The sequence below is a fragment of the Misgurnus anguillicaudatus genome, unplaced genomic scaffold (assembly GCF_027580225.2).
Source record: "Misgurnus anguillicaudatus unplaced genomic scaffold, ASM2758022v2 HiC_scaffold_29, whole genome shotgun sequence".
NCBI classification, from domain to species: domain Eukaryota; kingdom Metazoa; phylum Chordata; class Actinopteri; order Cypriniformes; family Cobitidae; genus Misgurnus; species Misgurnus anguillicaudatus.
Window position 1 is genome coordinate 632,646 of NW_027395279.1, and position 24,250 is coordinate 656,895.

General features: G+C 39.6%; 1 protein-coding gene across 1 annotated transcript in view; it reads left to right on the top strand.

Moving 5' to 3' along the window:
• The window catches only part of LOC129426233 (interferon-induced very large GTPase 1-like), a 56,685-nt gene that overhangs the window by 12,813 nt on the left and 19,622 nt on the right, over positions 1-24,250 (top strand). The window contains exons 4-5 of the mRNA XM_073865052.1: positions 6,391-6,966; positions 15,011-15,077. Coding sequence (XP_073721153.1) covers positions 6,391-6,966; positions 15,011-15,077 — 643 coding nt within the window. The remainder of the gene's footprint in view (positions 1-6,390; positions 6,967-15,010; positions 15,078-24,250) is intronic.

The following is a 24,250-nucleotide window of genomic DNA, read 5'->3' on the forward strand; positions in this document are numbered from 1 at the left end:
ACCATTTTCCTTTAACCATTTTTTCGATAATGTAACCACCCTACCCCAAACTTACCCTAAACCCAAACCCTTTTTATACAAAAAAATGTATGTATTGTTTTTTATACCTATAATGATGGCTCAGAAACACTGGGACGCCATGTCAGTACTCCGGTGAGGGCTCCCTCTGGTGGTGTGGCGGTATGGACCTTACAGAATCCCTCCCTCTAGGAGCGCCTCCTGACGCTCTACGGGGTCTTCCTCAAGGGCGTGGTGCAGGACTGTCGGGTCTGGCTCGGTGGAACTCTGTCCAGGGCAGTAATTCTGACCAGCGATGCTGTTCACGGGTGCAATAGGATCTTAAGTAGCATCCAATCTCGTGATTTAGCCTCTCCACTTGGCCATTAGATTGGGTATGATAACCAGACGTTAAACTGACATTAATATCCAGATGATTACAAAAAGCTTTCCAAACCTGAGAGGTAAATTGGGTTCCACGGTCCGAGACGATGTCTTCAGGGATTCCGAAGTTTCGAAACACATGGTGAAACATGGCTTTAGCTGTTTCCATGGCTGTGGGTAATCCCTTGAGAGGTACTGAACGGCAGGACTTGGAAAATGATCTATAATGACCAATATGGCTGGGTAGTTGTTAGAGCGGGGCAGATCAGTGACAAAATCAATGCTAAGATGGGACCAGGGGAGTTGTGGTATGGGTAAGGGTTTCAGGAGGCCAGAGGGTAATTCCTTGGGTGTTTTGGACTGAGTGCAGACTCTACAGGATTTGACAAACTGAGTAACATCATGGTTCAGAGTGGGCCACCAGAAGGATGCAATGGTGTGAGTGATACCAGGGTGACCGGAACTGAGTGATGTGTGGACCCATTGCATAATGTGGGGATGTAGAGTAAGCAGGACGTAGGTCTTTTTAGGGGGGCATTCAGGTGGTACAGGATCTTGCAGGTGTTCTTGGATGATCTCTTCCATTATAGCCCAGGCTATGGGTTCGATGATGTGAGTGGATGGTATAATGGAGATAGGTGTGCAGTCAGATGGCATGGGATTGTGATAATGTGACAGTGCGTCAGCTTTACCATTCTTGAGTCAGGGTCTCTACGTGATGAAAAGATTAAAGTGAGTGAAAAACAGGGACCATCTTGCCTGGTGTGTGTTCAGCCTTTCAGCTCCCTTGAAGTATTCTAGGTTCTTGTGGTCGGTTAGGATGATAAAGTGATGCTTTGCACCTTCTAGCCAGTGCCTCCATTCGTCCAGGGCTGCCTTAATGGAGAGAAGTCCTTTGTTCCCCAAGTCATAATTACACTCTGCCTGTGTAAGTTTCCTAGAGAAGTAGAGCCAGGGTTAGAGCTGTAATCGGGCCTTAAAAGCTAGGCCCGAAATGTCCGGAGCCCGACAGAATGCAGCCCGAACCCGAACGTACATTTAGATTGACAGCTTGTTAAAAGCCCGAACCCGTTTACAGCCCGACATTATTTAAATGTGCGCACACACACAGCTTTTGTCAAGAATGAGAAATTTACACAGGTTTTAACATTATTTATTAATGACTAATAATCTACACGCCACTTGGAAGTTGAAACAAAGAAATAAAATAAGTCATCTGTAACATTGTAACATCTCATTCTAAATAGGCTTATGCAATACACTATAAATATGCCAATAAAATTATTATTTCTTAATGAATTAAATTAAGATAATACATTCTGAATTAAGATGGGTATTTGGCAATAACGAAATTAAGAGAAAGGCTCCGCGGGATTTGCGTCGGCACTTCTCTCCATTACTGCCAACATTAGTCTATATCCTCTGTCTAAATTATGTATTTAAGACTCGATTCATATTTAGTTATACATTGAAAAACCTACTCACCAAGATTAGGCTACATGTTTTTTATGAGGAAAATCATTAAATCCACTGTAAATAAATTCAGCACGGTCCTGCGCTACTTGACCGCTCATTTATCTCACAAAGCCGGAGCACAAGCCCGAGCCCGCCGTGTAAAATGTTAGAAATGAAGCCCGAAACCCCCCCGAGCCCGTCGGTTCCCGACGGGTCCCATCGGGTTCGGGCAAAGATCTTCAGCTCTAGCCAGGGTATACTTTATTCATCGGACCATGGCGTTGAGACAGAACTGCTCCAATTCCAGTGTCTGTTACGTCCACCTCCACAATTAACTGTTTTTTGGGATCAGCATGCTTCAGAATCGGGGCTGTGGTAAAGCAGGTCTAATTTCTGGAATGCGTGCTCGGCTTGCGGGTTCCAGGATAATTTCTTCGGTTTGCCTTTCAAGAGGGACATCAGGGGTGCTGCCACCATACTGCAGTTACGGATGAATTGGCGATAGAAGTTAGTGAATCCCAGGAATCTTTGTAGGTCTTTCAACAGTGCGGGGTGTGGGCCATTCTGTGACTGCCTTGACTTTTGAGTTGTCCATTTCGACTCCCTGCGAACTGATATTATAACCCAGAAAATTAGTCTTTGTAACATGGAATTCACGCTTCTCAGATTTTGCGTACAATTTGTGCTGGAGGAGGCGAGACAGGACTTCCTTGACATGGCAGATATGGTCCTCCATACTGTTGGAGTAAATCAAAATATCATCAATGTAGGCTATGACATATACTGGTTCAGGAGGTCTCGGAACACTTAGTTGATGAACGACTGGAACACTGAGGGAGAGTTAGATAGCCCATACGGCATCACAAGGTATTCGTAGTGCCCTCTAGTGGTGTGGAATGTAGTCTTCCACTCGTCACCTTCACGGATACGAACAAGATTATAAGCACTGCGGAGGTCCAGCTTGGTGTAAATCTTGGCTTCTCGTAGTTGTTCTAGGGCAGAAGGCACAAGATAAGGATAGGGAAACTTCACAGTTATATTATTCAAACTTTGATAATCAATGCAGGGTCTCAGGCCACCATCCTTCTTTTCCACGAAGAAGAAACCAGCTACAGCAGGAGAGGTAGACGTACGGATAAACCCATTTTGTAGTGCTTCAGAAATATAGTCCTCCATAGCGCGGGTTTCAGGTTGTGACAGAGGATAGACTTTACTCTTGAGGGGCATGGCATCAGGAAGCAATTCAATAGCAAAGTCCCAAGGTCTATGGGGAGGTAACTCGGTCACTTTGGTCTTACTAAATACTTCAGAGAATTCATGGTAGACATCAGGAATCTTAACATTCTTACCAGTCGGGCTTTCTATGTTGGTTGACAGACAGGGTTTGGGTTTCAGATGGTTGATGCAAACCTCCATACAACGAGAAGACCACTGTAGAAATTCTCCAGTCCTCCAGTTAATCTTAGGATCGTGTGCTACAAGCCATGGGTGACTTAAGATGATGTTATAGCAAGGAGAAGAAATTACATACACAGATATGGTTTCTTGGTGAAGGGATCCAACTTGGAGTGTGAGGGGAATAGTATGATGAGTAATGCCATGACCAATGGAAACATTATTAACTGCAATAACTTTTATTTATTAGTGTCAACATTCTATTGTTTATGTTTAACAGCTAACACATTTGAAGTTACTCATTCTAAAATAAGAACAAGAGACTTTGAAGACACTTTATTATAACTAAAACTCGGGTGTAGCACATTTCTGTTACTTGAGTGCAATAAATGTTTTTTGTTGTTGTTGAAAATATGAGAATCGTTTGAGAGAATCGGGATCTCAATTCCCATGGAGAAAAATCGTGATTCACATTTTAGCACGAATCGTGCAGCCCTTCCCATGGTATAACTCCGCTTTGTGTCATGCCACATTACCACCTTGGGTATGCATTATTTTCTTATAATTCAACGGCCTGTCGTCAATTATTCCTTACATATTATGCAATATAATGAATGTGTAAGGAAAATGTTTGTAACAATAGCAACAATATAGCATTTAAAATATATTTTATGCCACTAATAGAGTCCTACCCCTAAACCTGGTCCTCTCTGGAGTATATTATTGTGTAAGATTCAAATTATCCAACCTTTATAAGCCAAATAATACACCTAACACTTAATTTTATATGTACTCCTTAGGAGCAATATAAACCTGTGGTTTGTTATTTTATACTCATTTTGTTATGTTAAACTCCTTTTATTATTTTATACATCAAGTGGTACTTTTAATGCAAAGTATTATAATCACGGAGTTAAAAATATATGCATGACAGCTCTTAAATAGCATGTTTAACAAAATGAGACAGTTTTGTATTAACTAGTTTATTAAGAGTAGAGTAGAGAGATTGATACATGTATTAGATAGAACAAAGCATAGGACATACATTATGGTTTAAAGCATGATTTAAACGGTGTTGGGCAAGTTACTGAAAATTAGTAATTAGTTACAGTTACTAGTTACTTCTTTTAAAAGTAACTGAATTACTCTACCAGTTACTGTATATCAAAAGTAATTAGTTACTAAGAAAAGTAACTTTTAAGTTACTTTTATGTCTGCTTTTTAAATATAAATATGAACATTTACAGTCAAACAATAAAATGATATGGATGGGCTATTTTACACGTAAGACTCTAATATATCACATACTGTAGGAGCCTATTTTGCTTTAGATTCAACCTTTGAATATTTTTGTTAGAAATTATCTTAATATGTAAACTTACTTTATTTATGTATATCATTTAGATAATTTAGACAAATATTCTGCATGTTTACAAAATATATAATGTGTTAAAATTTTGTAGTGGTTCTTTAAAAATTTGGAGACAATTGTGTGAACATGTCATATTTTCTAAAATAAATGATCATTTTTATTATTTCATATTTATTTTAATAAGTTAGAAACGTCTCCGCTGTGTCCTGCTGACAGGCGCAATGCGCGTGCAGCAGGTGACGCAAATTATGGGTCCTCCGAAGGTTAGACCGTCTCATTTCAGTTCTCTTCGCGACCTTCTGAGCGCCTTGAAAGGCCGAGTGCTCACCTTTTATCGCATGCTTAGTAGGGTGCAGCCCTTGAATTGGAACACAGCTTGTGAAGCTCGTGGCAGGGACTGTGCTCTTTGGTCATATACTGTTTGTATATATTTTCTGTTGGATTTAAATGATACACAGGATTAAAGGAAGATATTTAATCAGAAAACGGAGTAGGCTACGTGGATTGTTTTGTCGGACAGACACAGAGCGAGTGGATTGTTTTTCGGATACGGAGAGACTGAAACTAAAACTAAAAGCGAGCTCACACATACTATGGAGTTTTAACACGGGCGTACAGCGCAGTGTGAATATTTTAGTGGAAACAACAATCGCGGATCGTTCTCTTCCATGAAGCCGATGTAAACATCTAAGAATATATGAACATTTCTCAGATGAATTACTTTTGTGGATTACAAATGCAAGTTGATGTCATAATGCAATTGCTTGGCGAAGATAATTTACAAACATGAGACCGGATGGATTATGACTTGCGCACAATTTTTAAACAAAGGTATGTTGTCCCGTTTAGATTTTTCATGTTCATTCTATATGCACTGTCAGCTATGATAAAGTGTAATGAATCATTGCGCCGTCAACTACGGTCCTGCGACGTCAGATATTTTTTACAAAATAGAGTAACGCGAGTAACAAACTCATTTAAATTTCAGTAATTGTAATTGTGTTACTTGGTTTTTAAAAAATACTTTGTTACATGCTCGTTACTGCTAAAAGTAGTGTAATTACAGTAACGCGTTACTTTGTAGGAGAAAGCGCAGAAGAGCTTGGAGAAGAACAAAGAGACTTTGTAAGGATCGAAGGCGTGCCATGAGGCCTTGAACATGATCCTAGAATATGGCCTTTGAGACCAAGATTTTCCTGAATTTTTGAAAAGAACCGGTTCGTGACTTGGGCCAGGGCTAGCATCGCTCATCATAGCTTACATCAACTTTTAATAGCAGTGATTTAAAATGGATTTCTCCAAAAAGCATGCCAAACTTTACCTGTCAAGTAGAAACTTCGTGACTGAGGCATCAGTGGGAAGCCCAACCTGGTCTTTTTAGCGCACGCCAACGTGTGAAATATTCTCCCAAATACACTCTGGTCTTGTTTCTTTCTTCAGAAGTCTTTCTCTTCTTGTAATACAATTTGTAAACACTTTTTCTCTTGCGACATTTTGAAAAAATACGGTGAGAACGCGAGCTTCAAAGAATGGTTGAAACCGTAGCCCACCACACATATACACCTGAAAGTGAGCCAAATGCAAACGCCTGTGATTTTAAAATGTATTGATAGAAATACATACAAATTTGTACATCTGTCAAGCTGTTAATATGCTTCAGTGTGTATGAAAATGTAAGTAAATGTAGTGCATGTGTGGTACAACCACACCTTATGTAAAAATACACACACTCTCATGAGATCATGTTGGATTTTTTATGAGGATAAAAATAATTTTTTTTATTGTAGTGAGGATTATTCTGCTGGGTAAAGATGTGTCAACAAACAGTCGAGTTGGAAACTTCATGTTGGGAAGATCAGTGTTTAAGAGTGAAGCTGGTCCAGATGATCATCAGATTGAGAGAGTCAGAGGAAAAGACATGATGATCATCAACTGTCCTCATCTGCTCCAGCTGAACCTCTCATATCGTCAGATCATACAGACAGTGAGAGGGTGTGTGGATCTGTCTCATCCAGGACCTCATGTCATCCTTATCATCTTTAAACATGATGATTGTTCAAGAGAAGATCAAGAGCGTCTGGAGATGATCCTCAACTCTTTCTCTGATGATGTTTATGAACACACACTGGTGCTCACAACACACGACTCACACACTGAGGAACAGACTGAAGTCAATGACAACATACAGAAAATCATTAAAAAATGTTTCAGCAGACACTACAGACTGGAGGGAAACAGCACTTCTGATGATCTTAAAGAGACATTTAAAGTCATTGTCCAATCAAATGATGGCCATTATCTGATTCGTGATAAATATGAAGATGCACAGAGTTTCACAATGAATCAGCAGACTGATGAAAGAGGTGAGTTTGAACGTAGGAGGATTTAGAATTTGGAGGCTTCTGGGCACAATGTCTTGTAGGCCCCCCATGCACACAATCAAATTATTATATATATATATATATATATATATATATATATATATATATATATATATATATATATATATATATATATATATATATATACAAGCATTATACGTTTTCATGTTTTTATTAAACACAACATGTAAACATTCATAGTGCAGGGTGGAAAAAGTATGTAAACCTTTGGGTTTAATAACTGCTTGACTCTCCTTTGGCAGGCATAACCTCAACCAAAGGTTTCCTATAGTTGCAGATCAGACCTGCACAACGGTCAGGAGCAATTTTGGACCATTCCTCTTTACAAAAGTGTTTCAGTTCAGCAATATTCTTGGGATGTCTGGTGTGAATTGCTCTCTTGAGGTCATGCCACAGCATTTTAATCGGGTTGAGGTCAGGACTCTGACTGGGATACTCCAGAAGGCGTATTTTCTTCTGTTGAAGCCAATCTGTTGTTGATTTACTTCTATGCTTTGGGTTGTTGTCCTGTTGCGTCGTCCATCCTCTGTTAAGCTTCAGTTGGCAGACAGATGGTCTTAAGTTTTCCTGCAATATGTCTTGATAAACTTTGGAATTCAATTTTCCATCGATGACAGTAATCCGTCCAGGGCATGAAGCAGCAAAGCAGCCCCAAACCATGATGCCCCCCTCCACCATATTTTACAGTTGGGATGAGGTTTTGATGTTGGTGTGCTGTGCCTTTTGTTCTCCACACATAGCGTTGTGTGTTCTTTCCAAACAACTCAATTTTGCTTTCATCTGTCCACAGAATGTTTTGCCAGTAGTGCTGTGGAACATCCAGGTGCTCTTTTGCAAACTTCAAACGTGCTGCAATGTTTTTTTTTTTTTTTTGGACAGCAGTGGCTTCCTCCGTGGTGTCCTCCCATTAAGTCCATTCTTGTTTAATGTTTTCCTTATTGTAGATTTGTCAAAAAATCTACAATGTACAAAAAAATGTTAGCATGTGCCAGAGATTTCTGTAAGTCTTTAGCTGACACTCTAGGATTCTTCTTCACCTCATTGAGCATTCTGCACTGTGCTCTTGCAGTCATCTTTACAGGACGACCATGCCTAGGTAGTGTAGCAACAGTGCTGAACCTTCTCCATTTGTAGACAATCTGTCTTACCGTGGACACATGGACATCAAGGCTTTTAGATATACTTTTGTAGCCCTTTCCAGCTTTATGTAAGTCAACAATTCTTTATCTTAGGTCTTCTGAGAGCTCTTTTGTGCGGGGCATGGTTCATATCAGACAATGCTTCTTCAGAACAGCAAACTCAAAACTGGTGTGTGTTTTTTATTGGACAGTGCAGCTTTAACCAGGTTGGCTGACTCCTGGCTCCAATTAGCTCTTGGAAAAGTAATTAGCCTAGGGTTTCACATACTTTACCACCCTGCACTATGAATGTTTACATGTGTTCAATAAAAACATGAAAACGTATAATGTTTGTGCGGTATTAGTTTAAGCAGACTGTGTTTCTCTATTGTTGTGACTTAGATGAAGATCAGAACACATTTTATGACCATTTTATGAAGAAATCCAAGTAAGCCCAAAGGGTTCACATACTTTTTCTTTCAACTGTATATATATATATATATATATATATATTAAGAGTTTGGTTCCAAAACGCGATAAACGCCATTTTTGAAAAAAATGAGTTACTGCCAAAATCAGTATTATATTAGGTCAGTAGTTAAAAGTAAATAATTAATTTTACGCAAAATCCAATACCCGCCGTGATATTCTGTCATCTTTTCTCCCTTTTTTCCCAAAATGCGACAAACGCCACTCCTGCCTTTTTACAGAACGCAATAAATCCATTTCTGATATTACAGCGGACCATTCACGCAATGCAAACAACAATGGCGGCGCGCTGAGTACACGGAGTCCTAGTTTTCCTCATCTACTTTGTACTTCGTGATCAACAAACAAAACAAAATAATACTTTAATAGCATTGCCAAACCTGTGATGGTTTTCTGTGACGGGAAAGAAGCCATCAACAGCTAATAATTTCGCGAGAGGCACTTGGTTGCTTGTTCTCCAGACAGCATCAAGCTTCTCATGCTAAAACATTGTGTTCTTACAAAGTAAGTGTTTTGGTTAATGCCATTAATGTTTATTTTTTAATCATTGTATACCACTAGTCAACTAAATAAATATAAAATGGTAAAGATGAATGCACATTTATACATTGATTTAATAGATTTATAGCATTTTGAAATAAAAAACTGTCATGGATTTATTGCATTTTGTGGAAAAAAGAATTCGTTTTTATAATAAATCTTTGAAAATCAAGTTATGGATTTGAATTTTGTATGTTTTTATAACCTAAAGATGCTATGTGAAAGTTTGTAACAGAAAATAGTGGTTTTCATCTTGTCACTTTCTTGGTATAGAAAACACGTTTTTACCGAAATTTGTCAAAATGGATTTATTGCGTTTTGGAACCAAACTCTTCATATATATATATTGTTGTTTGATTTACTAATCATTATTCAACATGTTTAGACTGTGCAAAAAACAACAACATTTTAACAGAACAAATTGAATATTCACAAAATGTGTGGGTCTAGGTAAAAAATGACTTTTTCTGAAAACAACGAATTTATAGCATTTTGGAAAAGAGCTCCTCATATAGACGTTTTCATCAGACGCATGTGTGGTGACGCGATATGCGTCTGGCCCGAACTTTATTTCTAGTTTTTTATGCTCTGACTCGTTGCTAAACTGAACTCTTGAACAAATACCTCGTCGAAAATATAAAATGTTTTGGTTTAGTAGGTAATCTACGTGTTGGTTATTTTGCTTGTTATATAAATAAACTACATTTAAAGTACTTTGTTGTTATTTATTCTTAGAGTTTACCGGAAGTTACACGTTGACCACGAGAGCCGCTTGTTTATGTTTTTACTGCTGAAACGGTCTATATTCCCCACTTTATATGAATGTTAACCCTTCCTGTCTTTTTTTGTAATTTGTTGTTTTCTACATACAATTGTCACGGAGTGACTTCAGCAGGGCGGAACCAAAAACGAGAGCGCAGCAGTTCCGCCCGGACCCGTTTGGACGAACACCCATACTTCCGGGGTTCCCGGGATCCCCGAAATCACCGAAATAAGGCACAGCTGTACCAATAACGCGGCGAACGGTGATTGGGTGAGTCACGCTGGAAAAGGAGGTATAAAAAGGGAAGTTAGAGGAGACACAGGGTTCGTCAGATTTGAAGCATATTGGGCAAACGCTGGGACACTTCCGCTGGGCTGAGCTGGAAAGACAGGAAAGTAGCGCTGGGCAAATGCTGGAAATCTGCAACGAGAGAGAGACACAGTAAGAGTCAACAAAGGGTGAGCAACAGAGTGATACGAACCTGGTAAACTATTGGATTGTTGTTGTGTTGCACGGGGGCTTGGGCAAGTTGTTCTCACGGAGCCGTTTGGATTCGAGGACGCCCTGAAAAAGAAGAAAACAGAGGGACAGAAACAACAGAGCCGTGAGTAACTGTAAACATTGTTGTGTGAGAGATCTGCAATATTAAAGGAGTGTGTGTCTTGCCTTCTTAGCGGCCCCACTCAGTGGAAGGCGGTGGGTGAGCCTGGAATCGAGCGTGTTGGACCGAAACAACAGAACCGTGAGTAACTGTAAACATTGTTGTGTGAGAGATCTGCAATATTAAAGGAGTGTGTGTCTTGCCTTCTTAGCGGCCCCACTCAGTGGAAGGCGGTGGGTGAGCCGGGAATTGAGCGTGTTGGACAGAAACAACAGAACCGTGAGTAACTGTAAACATTGTTGTGTGAGAGATCTGCAATATTAAAGGAGTGTGTGTCTTGCCTTCTTAGTGGCCCCACTCAGTGGAAGGCGGTGGGTGAGCCGGGAATTGAGCGTGTTGGACAGAAGCAACAGAGCCGTGAGTAACTGTAAACATTGTTGTGTGAGAAATCTGCATTATAAAAGGAGCATGTGTTTTGCCTTCTTGGTCGGCCCCACCAGTGTGAAGCCAGTGGGCGAGCCGGGGACCGGGTGTGTCCACAGGCATTGGACATCGAAGCCTTTAGCCCGGTTGGGACATTGTTAGCGTGACCGACGAGGTTGCCTCCCTTATCCAGAGCTGGTCTTGCCTAAAGAGGAGCACGGACCTTAATTATTCACTGGAGTGTGTGCTGTGCAGCGTGAGAGTGATCATTTGACGTGAGTACACTAAGTTTGTAGTGTGGTGCCGTGTCCTGCTGTCTGTGCTCCCTCTCAGGGAAACTTGGCTTTCTGTGAAGACCATCGAGAGCCGTTACGCTGACAACCGTCCAGCCAACCTTCCATACGCCACGGCCCGTGTCCTGTAGGAACCCGCGGATGCTGCAACAGAGGTACTGAGAGGGAAATAGTAGGTTATTCGACAGCCAACGGTAGAGGAGCCGCCACGAGGGGGGACCGGGGGTCCGGAAGCTGTGTATGTGCCGTGTGTGGTTAGAGTGCATTAACAACTGCTAATCTGTCTAGATCAGTGGTCACCAATCCTGGTCCTGGAGGGCTGGTGTCTCTGCATAGTTTAGCTCCAACCCTAATCAAAGACACCTGAAGCACTTTAAGAGGCCGCAGCGTCAAGAGGAACCCCCCCCCCGCTCCCGTGCCCTGCTACGATCGGTGGTGTGGTGATGTATAACCCCTTTTCTCCACCCCCTCCCGTACCACACTAACCCTCCCATGTAATCTTGAATGTCCAAAGAGTTGTGTAGAAAGAAAATACTTACTGTGCAGCGAGCTAAAGCTAAACCTACCTAGCACATCCTGAATGCCCAGAGACACCTGTAGAAATAAAATACTTACTGTGCAGCGAGCTAAAGCTAAACCTACCCCGCATGTCCCGAATGCCCAGAGACACCTGTAGAAAGAAAATACTTACTGAGCAGCGAGCTAAAGCTAAATCTACTCCGCACATCCTGAATGCTCAGAGACACCTGTAGAAAGAAAATACTAATCTACCCAGCACGTCTTGGATGTCAAAGAGATACCTTAGAACGAAGATACTTACCATACAGTGAGTTAGAGTCGAACCTACCTCGCACACCTCGAACACCTAGCGTTATCTGTGGAAAGAAAGACACTTACCGTGTGGTGAAACGAAGAACACTTGTCCAGTGCGCCCAGAGAAACCTGTAACAAAAAGAGGAAGGATTCAGCGAGACGTCGAACTGGCCCAGTCTGACACATACTTACCTTGAGTTTTATTTTTGCCCACAGGAGGACGAGGCGCCCCGCGAGGAGTCTTTCCGCACAGGAGGTGGGCTGAGGACGAAGGAGCTCCGCCCGGCCCTTGCCCTGTGATTCCTTGGCCCCATAGGATTGACCTCTACCTTCCAACGTCCAGGCCCCGTAGTGTTCCCCCTGAGGGTGAGAGGATATTTTTAGATTCTCTTCCCCATTCCCTTGGTGCTTTTAAATTAAATTAAATAAAGAGTTGTTTTATTTTTACTTATCTCTCGTTTGTCTGGTCATTGGGGTGCTTGGGGACCTCCTCGAGGTGGAACTCTGGTAAGAGCGTGACACAATCATCCATCATAATGGAAAACACACTATATGAAAATAAAATCTTTGATGCTCATTATCAGAGTTTGATGCTTCTAATCTCAGAGTCACAAATATTCAAGACTTCTAAGATTTATACAATTTTAAATCGGTTTGGTTTTAAAGTCAGTTTTAAATATTTAGTTTAGAAAACTGTCTTCACAGTGGTGCAAAATAAATAACTATACATCAGTAATGAGAATTAATTCTTCTTCTTCTTCTTCTTCTCTGTGTTGATCAGCAGTGTCCATTTAGCAATATACAGCCACAGAGCCAATAAAAGTAAACGCAAAACTATTAAACTATTAAAAGGAAAATTAAGAAATGCCCACCATATAGCCTACTTGAAAAGTCATCAAAATTCTTATTTCTGCTAACAAGCAAGTTAATAAATACCCAGTAAATTACCTTATCACCTATTACACTGAGCTAACATTATGGTGTAAATATCATGTAAACAATGTTAACTACAGATCCTTGAATTCTTGCCTGACTGCCGAATCCACACAGATCACTGTCTGTGATCCATGCTCACTGTCACCCCTCGTCTTCAAGACATAGAAACATTTTTATTTGCCACAAGGTGTTTGTTCTAGAGGTCTGTTTAGTCACTAGCCATATATGGCACAATCTAACGCTTTTTGGTTTTGGCTCAATCATTCAAACTATTTTTGAGTTTGATTAATTATATTTTTACACAAGCAACACACACAATATATAATAGACAGGTATCCACACTGTATTCATTCATCCAGCCCTTTTCTAACAATAGTTCAATTATAAATGGAGCCAGCAATCATTTGTGTGTAGCCTATTTAAAACAATGGCAAGAATTACGCTAACTTTAGCGGCTTTTACAACCCCAAATCAGAAAAAGTTGGGACACTGTAGAAAAAGTAATGGAATAATTTACTAATCTCATTAACTTATATTTTATTTACAATAGAATATAAATAACATATCAAATGTTGAAAGTGAGCCTGAAATGTCATGCCAAATATTAGCTCATTTTGGATTTCATGAGAGCTATAATTCCAAAAAAGTTGGGTCTGGTAGCAATAAGGGGCCAGAAAAGTTAAATGTACAAATAAGGAACAGTTGAAGGACCAATAGGTCAATTGGCAACATGATTGGGTATAAAAAAGCCTGTCAGAGTCTGTCAGAAGTCAAGATGGGCAGAGATTCACCAATTCCCCCAATGCTGCGGCAAAAAATAGTTTTCGGAGTTTCTCCGAGAAAAATTGCAAAGAGTTTGAAGTTATCATCATCTACAGTGCATAATATCATTCAAAGATTCAGAGAATCTGGAACAATCTCTGTGCGTAAGGGTCAATGCTGGAAAACCATATTTGAAGCCCATGATCTTCGGGCTCTTAGACGGCACTGCATCACATACAGGAATGCTACTGTAATGGAAATCACAACATGGGCTCAGGAATACTTCCAGAAAACATTGTCGGTGAACACAATCCACCGTGTCATTCGCCGTTGCCGGCTAAAACTCTATAGGTCAAACAAGAAGCCATATCTAAATATGACCCAGAAGCACAGGCATTTTCTCTGGGCCAAGGCTTATTTAAAATGGACTTTGGCAAGTGGAAAACTGTTCTGTGGTCAGACGAATCAAAATTTGAAGTTCTTTTTGGAAAACTGGGACGCCATTTCATCCGGACTAAAGAGGACACTGAGCTCGTTTACATAATCCGAAAATAAAAACTGCATGTAAACCGGAGTGAAGAGGTTAGCTCCAGTCATGTAAACATCTTACTGCGATTAAGACCTTACTCGCATTATTGGAAATAATCGCATTATTGGTGTGCATGTAAATGAGCTGACTGACAACCCAAGTTGTGATTAGCGCTCAGTTCAGAAGCCTGCATCTCTGATGGTTTGGGGTTGCATGAGTGTGTTTGGCATGAGCTTACACATCTGGAAAGGCACCATCAATGCTGAAAGGTTTATCCAAGTTTTAGAGCAACCTATGCTACCTATGGGTTAGTTGTAACACAGCGTTACAATTAACCCCGCTGGGTCAAAATATTTTCAAGCCCACCAAAAAAGTTGCTAAGAGCTGCAGACATATTTCAAAACAATGCTATGTTTTAGTCAACAAGACACTGATTAATGAGACATAACATTGGATTTGGTATCTTACACACCCAACTTAGAAACCGAAAAAACATATGATGAAAAAATTTACTTACATGCCACCAAAACACTTGTTCATCAATAACTGTCTGGAAAAACACTATACATTTCCAATAATTTGCATGAGATCTTCTTTTGGAAGCATGAAAACAATACCGGAAAAAATTATTTTACATCTTAAATAAGTCTCATAATATTTTCCCTTTTAGAAGTACTTAATATAAAAACAAAATGGCCAAAGAAACATTACCTTCTTGTATGTTTTTTGTTTCACAAGACAAACTAAGAGGCTGTGAAGACAGCATGAAACATTCTTCACAACCAACATGCAAGATAAAAACAAGGTAAGTGTTGTGAAATTACAGACAAACTTTATTTCATGTTAACTTTCATACATGTTTACAAATTCACAAAGTATAGTTAAACCCTTAATAGCTCTTCAAACCTGTCTCTTTTAAACTGGCTATAGATTTCCATGTTATTAACTGACTGATTTTCAACATATAATATAATATCTAACATGAAGTATTTTGTTTCTGCGTTGCGGGACAATTACAATGTGTTCACACAGGGCAGGTTTGGTTTGCTTAAAATTTATCTAATTTAATTTCTTCTTAAGCCTACACAAAATCTACGATCCGCTAATAAACTTCTGCTGCATGTTCCACGGTCTTGTCACAAGCGCAAGGTTGATCGGACCTTCTTCAATGCCGGAGCTTCATATAGCATTGCTCCCTAACAAGCATTTCACCTTGGGGCGGCAGTGGCTCAGTGGTTCATGTAGGTTGTCTACAAACCGGAAGGTTGGTGGTTCCATCCCCGGCTCCACCGGACCAAGTGTCGAAGTGTCCTTGAGCAAGACACCTAACCCCAGCTGCTCCCGACGAGCTGGATGGCACCTTGCATGGCTGACACCGCCATCGGTGTGTGATGGGTGAATGTGAGGCAACATGTACAGCGCTTTGGATGGCCATAGGTCTGTTAAAAGCGCTATATAAATGCAGTCCATTTACCATTTGAAACATGAAAAAATAGACATGAAGACCATAAAGTGTGATTTATAAATATTTTAACAAAGTAAAATATAACAATTACACTTATTTTATTGTGAGCAACAATTTCAAAATACTCCCAGACATGGGAGGATTTCCTCTTTCTTGGTGGCTCCAGATTACAAAGCCAAAATAATAGGTCACAAAAAGCAAACAAATCAATTAACAACCAGTCCAAATCCAATGACATCCAGTGGCATCGATGATTGATCACGAAAACGTCATCATGTGGATCAAGTGGGTTTATTTATTGTGGTTATGGCGGCATTTGGATGTCTGGTAGGGTAACAAGCGCCTGTGGCAGTAAAGACTTGGTGCGTGTTTGACGCTTTGTTGAGCTACGCAGACCGGCATATAGCATTACTATGCATGATTAAAAAATGGCAACCCGCCAAACCGCGCAATGCTGTGAAGCCGAACACACCTCACATCACCGGCACTGAGGCACTATGGTTTAAAAGGATGCTGTGATTTTCGAATTTACTTCAGTAGGATGAAAATACAGTCAGTCAGGTGCAAAATGTACAGGCTGTCACAAGTTCAATGGGTTATCTTCAATGGGCAAGTTCAATGGGTTATCTTCTCATATTTAAACACCAAAAGAAATACCAGAGAGCGATACGAGCATTGAATCTTGACTGAGAACAGGTGAGAGGACGACACGACACAGCTATTAGCTAAAATTATAGAAAAAACGTAAAGCTGCTTAATGTTATGAAGCTTGTGCTTTGACTGAAGGGGCGATTCCAGGGGGCACTGGGGGGACCAAGAACCAGTCAGGAGGGGCAATCAGAAAATTAAACTGAAAATAAATACTGGTTTAGAAAATATTAAGCACGGCTTGTACTGGACTGCTCTGTATCTGACTGTCCCTGACATGGTGTCTTCTGAAAGAAACCTTGTACGTCTTGTTGTCATGTCTAACTCTGTCTTCTTTTCATTTTTAACTGTTTTTCTTAATTCTGCCTAAAAATAAACAAAACCCTTAGCCTGACGTTGTCATACTCAATTCTAGTCAGAATTTGAGTCTGATACCGCTCCATTAGGCTATGATTATGAGATGTGTCTCAACCGAAAAATGCCTCTGCACTCAATTGGATAGACCTATCACCAATAGGAGTAAAGGAGTGTGTGACGTATGTTGAAATGGCGTCTTTTGCAGCCTGACCGAACTGCTAGTTATTTCGCTACAATGACACTAACATTGTGATTATACTAAGTCTGAGTAAGTGAACGTACATCAACACCTACTATGTTCACAACATTTCATGTATATCACAACATGAAGGATATACTAAGTCATACAGTACGACTATCTCTTACCATTTGTACGTTAGTTGAACTTCATCCACGACGATACCCATTACGCTTGCTTGAAAAATATCAGAGCCTAGCATGTCACTCCACTTATTCAGCAGCCATGATTCCGGGGTTCAGAAAAGAAGCTGGCAACGACCGCTAATTATATCCATCTCGTCGTGCACGCCGAGTTGCATCGCCATGATACCCATTTCAGTTGCTTCTTTAACTTGGTTCTCCATAAGTCCAATCAACTGTTGCTGAATCACGTAGGAAGGACGGCAAAAATATCTTTCCGATCAACAAATGCCTTGATCGCGTTTCTCTGTTCCTCTTAAAATCAATGCTCTGTCGATATCTCTTAGAACAGACTCAATGTCAGAATCCACACATCTGAATTCTACAGCGGCAGCCATTTCGTTGTTAATAGATTCAACACACATGCTCTTTGGTGACGTGGTTGGATACCTTACTGTTGATCATCTGTCCATCAACGTATAAAGCCTACCCTGACAATTTGATTGGTCGACCAGCTTTGAGACTCGCATAGTAGATCCTCAACGCAGAAACCCCAGACCGATCTTCCTGTCCTCAAAATGAAGATCGGCTGGAACCCAGGCTACAAAACCCCATTTAATAATAGGAATATTTCACTTTTAATAAATTGTCATAATTTACTCACCCTAAAGTTATTTCAGTTTTTCAGAGTTTTTCTCCTGCTCAACACAAAATAAAATATTTTAAAGAATCTTAGCCAGAAAGTTGATGAACCCCATTGCATTGTTATTTTGTTCCTATTATGGAAGTCAATGGGGTCCACAGAGTTACATGTAGCTGGTATTAGTTAACATTCTCACATATCAGGACCGTTTGGGAAAATATTATTGTGCCTTACTGCCTTTCTTTAGTCTTTAAGACAACAGATAAAGTAATATTTATCTACTTTATATGTACAGTATGGTGTGTGCATTGCTGCTGAATAACACTGACAAAGTCAATTCTATTCAGTAGTCTGCTGAAGTTATGTCAGATAATGTAGATACATGCAATAGCTTGGTCAGTCACACACATAAAAGTTTGACTGGACATGTTTTAAAGCGCACTGTCACGGTGCACATCCACAACAGGAGTTGAACTTTCTGTCCAGTACATCACTTAGTTAAAACCCACTGTGTAGTTTTTTGAGTTAATTCTTAGCAAAAACCCATGTGTTCTTTCAAAAGTATGTGCTCATTTATGTGTAATTACTTCCACCTACTAATCAAAGTATTCTCGTGTGTAGAATCTGCTATTTAGATTCTAACATACGGGCGAGTCGCTCGACTGGCTGAATCCATGTTGTGCCTCCATCTTTGAAATACATTCGCCGACGAGGGACATTCCTGAAATTCAAGCTCCGCCTTTCGCGTTTTCAGATTACACTCACGCTGGCCGCTAGCTGAAGCCTCCCGAGGTTGCATGTGTAGGCGGTAAACGTCATTGAGACTTATTTCAGAATATTAACAATTATAAAGCTGACAATTATTCTAAGTTAATTGTAAATTGATGTAATATGCTTATGACTTGCGAATGTAATGCTCAGTTAATTTAAATAAACCAGGCTTGATGACGTATGCAGCCTCCATATGCGACATGCATAGACTGAAATCCTTCGAATTAAACAATAGCCGCAGACCGTGATGATTCCGCGATCTAATGCTTTGATTTGAAAGTCTGTTGAAGAACTATTCATGAGGACATTAAAACAAGTCGCCAAGGAAGCGAAAAAGAGATTTAAAACGACAACGCGACAGGAAAAACAACAAGACCAAAGTCAATATTAGAGTAATGTTAGTTTTCCAAGATCATGAGGCTCAAGGGACACCGAAGTTGCCTGCTTTCTATCTTCTCCACAGGTAATTCAGCATATTAATTTAAATCTATGCAGTCTATGGTGTAAACTCGAAGTTTTATAGTTCCTTGGCTAACTATAGCATGGTTATTATGCATAACACTTGTTAGTGTGAACACGCATATGGTTTAATGATTTCCAACAACCACACGCCGTCTCTCCAACCATTTATGTAATCTGAGGTGCTGAGATAAATGTTTTTCATATTTTCTGACCTCTAGCACAAACACACGGTGACAGCCCTATTTTTAGCCTTTCATTGATAAAACTAATGCCACTGATCTGCGCGTCTTTCGTTTCATTTTACAAGCGTGTGAAAGTTGAGCGATTTTATTTCAGCAATAGCAGAGAACGCTCTCACGGACATGTGACATGTTTACTTAAAACATAAGCATTGGACTCTGAGATAATATTAGTTTGTGTCCATTTAAACCCATCATTACTCCCGCTCATGTTTACAGTAAATGACAGGAGAGGGACTCGTCCACTAACCGTCCCGTCAGTAATTTGGAGAGAAGCGGTCGAAAGTGGACAAAATTGACGGATTTACATGCCAGGTGTAAACGTGATGTGTTAACAGCCCCTGGGATATTTTTCCTCGCGTCGATGAAAAAGGAGTGTCAAAGCTACATTTATGGTTGCTTTTGTATGTGATTTAAAGCGGACATATCATGACCATCTGACTTTTTCCATGTTTAACATACATCTGTGTGCTTTGATGGATCACAGGCAAAGGACACTGTAAATTGTTCATTAATTTTCATTGCTTTTGCTTTGTACTGGAAGCCATGTTAATCTTGGCATGACACGGCCACCGTACGAGTTAAAACATGCTCCTAATGGGGGGTGGGCACTGAAAGTAATATTCATCCAATCGGGTGGACGTGAAGGCATAAAGTCAAGGGAGATTATTAATCAGAATACTTACCAAAATTTGCTACTGTTCACGCTCACCGTCTCTGCAAGATTCTGTGGGTGATTCAGATTTCTCATGGCACGGCTATTAGAAGACTTACAGTTGTCAGACAGGTTGCTCACATGACATCTACGTCATTGAGCTCAGTTTGAGTCTGCGCAGTACGCTCGACACCCAGTAAGTGCGTGCTTCTAATCGACTTCACTTGTCTCCGTTGAATCCAATGGGGTCGCTGTGTCCATTTCTTTTACTGTCTATGGTTCGAATCCACTGTGATACACCATTGTGTCCCTGAGCAAGACACTTAACTTCTAGTTGCTCCAGAGGTGTGCAACCTCTGACATAGCAATTGTAAATCACTTTGGATAAAAGCATCAGCTAAATGAATAAATAAATAAAAATAAATAAATGCACTTCCCTACAAAAATCCAAAGCAATCCAACTAATCGTATCTAACTAATCCAACAATAATATAATATAGCTAATAATTAATCAAAATATATATACTATAACTAATTTCTAATGACATACTTTAACTAATAATCAACTCTCCAACACTTTGCTTCTACTACTCCTAATACCTATCCAACACTAAAACGCCACAACACCCATGACGTGGGGCGACTTTTAAAACTCCTTTATCCAGAATCAAGGCCTCATTTGTCATTGGTCACATGATTTCTACGTAAACAACACAAGCCTCAAATCAAGGCTTTATCTGGCACGCCTATTTATTTTCGACATGAGCTCTGAAGCCTTGCTTCAACTGTCCCATCACTAGCCATCCATGCTGCTTATCAGTCCTTCCAGAAAAACACAGAGTTTTTTGTGATTGTTGCGGGCAAAAACCTCGATTTTGCGGCACGTTTTCTTAAAAAATGCGATGGAATATGCGGGATATTTATGCAATTTATGCGATGGAATTGCAGGAATTTGCGAAAATTGCGGAACTTGCAAAAACTGCGGAAACTTGCAAAAGCGGCAATGATGTTCACGTCACATAATCACGTCACTTCATAATGTTCCCATGGCAACAGAGGACACGGCTGCGCTTGTGTGAAGTAAATGCAAAATTTTTCAACTTTCCGCTAATATACATGTGACTTTTTGCTACGAAAATGCGGGGATTATGAAATCATGCAAGCGCCGCATATTTTGTGTGTGGAAATCTGTAATTAATGCAGCGAAAGTGCGTCGTATTTGGAAAAAATGCAGCCCCGCATAAATATGCAGACTTTGGCTGATTATGCAATAAATCGTGCAATCGCGTTTTTCTGGAGGGACTGGCTTATCAATTTTTAGATTTTTATTGAAACACTTCTATAACAGGGGTTTACAGCTGGTGAAACTGGACTGATGTTTAGACTGGTTTAGTGTTAATCAACATCTAACTCAGGGCCAAAAGTTACTCAACTGTTAATTAAAATAAACTGTTTACAATCTTTAATCCGTAGCTAAATCCACTCTTTCAATAGCTATTATCTGATAACTATTGATAACATTACCATGTGCAATTTAATGGTGTAAATGTTTTTAATTAATACACATTTAAGATGACCATAAATGAACTCTTATTTGCATAGTCATTGATTAATAAACTTATTTTTTGCATATAATACAAGCATTGTCTAAAAATGAAAATAGGCTTTTACTTAATTATTATTACAAGATTATCATGTAGCCTAATACCAGACCCCCAAACCAAAGTGAAGAATATCATCTTGAATTTGCAAGTCTGAACTGAACATCAACACAGACATGAATTTCCTCACAGAAGTTTAAAATCATACATCTTGAATATATATATATATATATATATATATATATATATATATATATATATATATATATATATATATATATATATATATGAACACAGAGAAGGGAAGTTTAACAATGTGAAGCACAAGCAAACATGCTGAAAGAGGAACTGAAGGCAGCTAAAAACCATCAGGACATAAACACAAGGCTTATTTTATTGCATTTTGGAGCCTTACCTACAGATAAAGTATTAAACTGGATTGATGATTTAAATGTTGTTTACTCACATGTGCGTTGTTAACTCTCCGGATTTTATGTTGCAGCACTGCTCCACTCGTTCACTTCACTGTTTGTTTACAGTGTCGCGTGAGCAGCTACACTGCAGGTTTGACTTCATTTGGCGCTAAGCAGACCTCTTGGTGATGTCAAAGTACAGCAAGAGCGATTCAAAGCAGATTTCTCCATGTTATAACTGGAATCGCTCTCGCTGTACTTTGCTGTCACTCTCATGGGTTCTTGTGGCGCCACAGCAGTCTGCTCCCCAGTCACTTTCGCGTCGCTATAGTAATTTGATTTCATACGCCGATCGGATCACGCAGTTCGGCAGGAAGACAACACACCAAATATATAGCCTAATATGTATATGCATTTCAACCCACTAAAGTAGCAAGTGTAGCATGCTACTGGTCAGTGCTTTACATCTGAATTATGACTAAAAGTTTGAAATGTCACAAAACCATGCTGTTACGCACCCTCACGCTATTTTTAGTGGGTATACGGAAATCCTTGACAATTCCTAGTGGGTATACGGCGTATATCTGCGTATCATGTAGACTACACCACTGGTTTTATTTATTAAAAAAAAAAAATGTACAGCTTTCTAGCCTAATGACCATGTTTTGCTGTATTTCTGCATTTTAATGTTCCTCTGTACAGCACTGTGGGCTGTCCTAGCGACTGTAGAAATGTGCATGATAAATAATTAAACTAAACCTCTTTGAAAAACAGTAAAAAAATCGATATCTTTAAAGTGACGTCACACAAAAAGACGTGATCATGTGTAAAATCGTGCTTAAATCATTGTAATACAGAGGCGAGTGAGAAAAGAAACAACAATGTCAAGGCTACAATTAAATACACAGTTAAAGAAACAAAGTGCCCTCATAAGTCTTTATTGATCTCCGCTAAGTTTGCAATAGCGACGTCATGTGAAGGGGCGTGTAAAATCACCTGATGCTTTTCTGTCCAAGGCAGTTTTATCTGATGTCTGATTGAGTGAGACCTGATGCCTTTTAGTCCTATGCCCAATGCCTGATGTGCGTAAAAACGTAGTGTTTGTTAACAGACGCCATCACTCAGTCACGTCTTGATTATGAAAGCAACAAAAAGGAATGCCTTCCCATGCGTGTGAACCTGCGTTTAATAAAGTAACTGTGCAGATATATACCCGAGTAAACAAGGTTTTACAAGAATACCACAAAGTGCTTCAATTATGAGGCAATTTGTGGGGGTTTTTTTGTGTGCGTTTGGCCATCGCGTCACTGTCTTTAAATGCTAGATGTTAGCGTTGTCATGGTACTAGAATTTCTAACTTCGGTACTATACCTGGAAATTTTGCGGTATTTAATACCATTTTCGGTACCACAAGGGATAATCTGCGACTGCTTTAAGGCCTTAAACTTTTTTAATTATTATTTTACTATAAGACACATATAACAAGACAGAAATTGTAACATGACAACGAGGTCATTGCATATTTATTCTCCTCAGCTTTTGTCTGATGCTATTAGGCCTATTAGTCAGGGGGCCAATTCTGAAAAGGGCTTCCGTTAAGACTTTTGCGGACATGTTTTGGTACAAGCTGTCACCCTATTTTTTTTGTTAGAAGACACCTATAGGTAAGAGATTAGGGTGGTTGTCAAGCTGAATTATTATTTTTTTTTACTTGTGCAAGCGATTTCAGGACAATTTTTTTGGTTTCCAGCTCATCTCGACAATCCAACAATAAATTTTAAAATCTCCACAACCACAAGGACCATATACATAAAAATGGTATCAAATGAAAGCAAACACTCATGGGATGCCTGCTGAAGTGTCAAAATGAACATTTATTGTACAATTTAAGAGAAAACAGAACTAGAACATGAAAAAAACAATCTCCGCCTAAAGAGAACCAGTTTTCAAAGTGAATTTCAGCTTGGAAACATAACATAGTATCCCAAAAGTTCTATCTATCAGTACCCCTATCTATGGGAATGAGTCAAGTCAAGTTTAAAGCTTGTAGGGAGAGACAGTGCAATGATGCACAAGTTATAAAACTTTAATGTCAAGCCGAAATGTAGAACTGTAGATGGTGGTCTATGGTGCTATTTGACTTCATTAATGAACCAGGTTGTAACACATACTATATTTAATTGACATATCACTATAGTTAATAATTCTATCCTAACATAACTGCTCTCTCACTTCTGGGGTTAGGGGTTAGTAACTAGTTAGTAGTAATACATGGTAATGAAGAGCAGCTCGAACATTAAAAAGTAAAGTTTGATTTAAGTTCAGATTTAAAGACTTTACCGCATGTCTGGATTTTAAACTTTA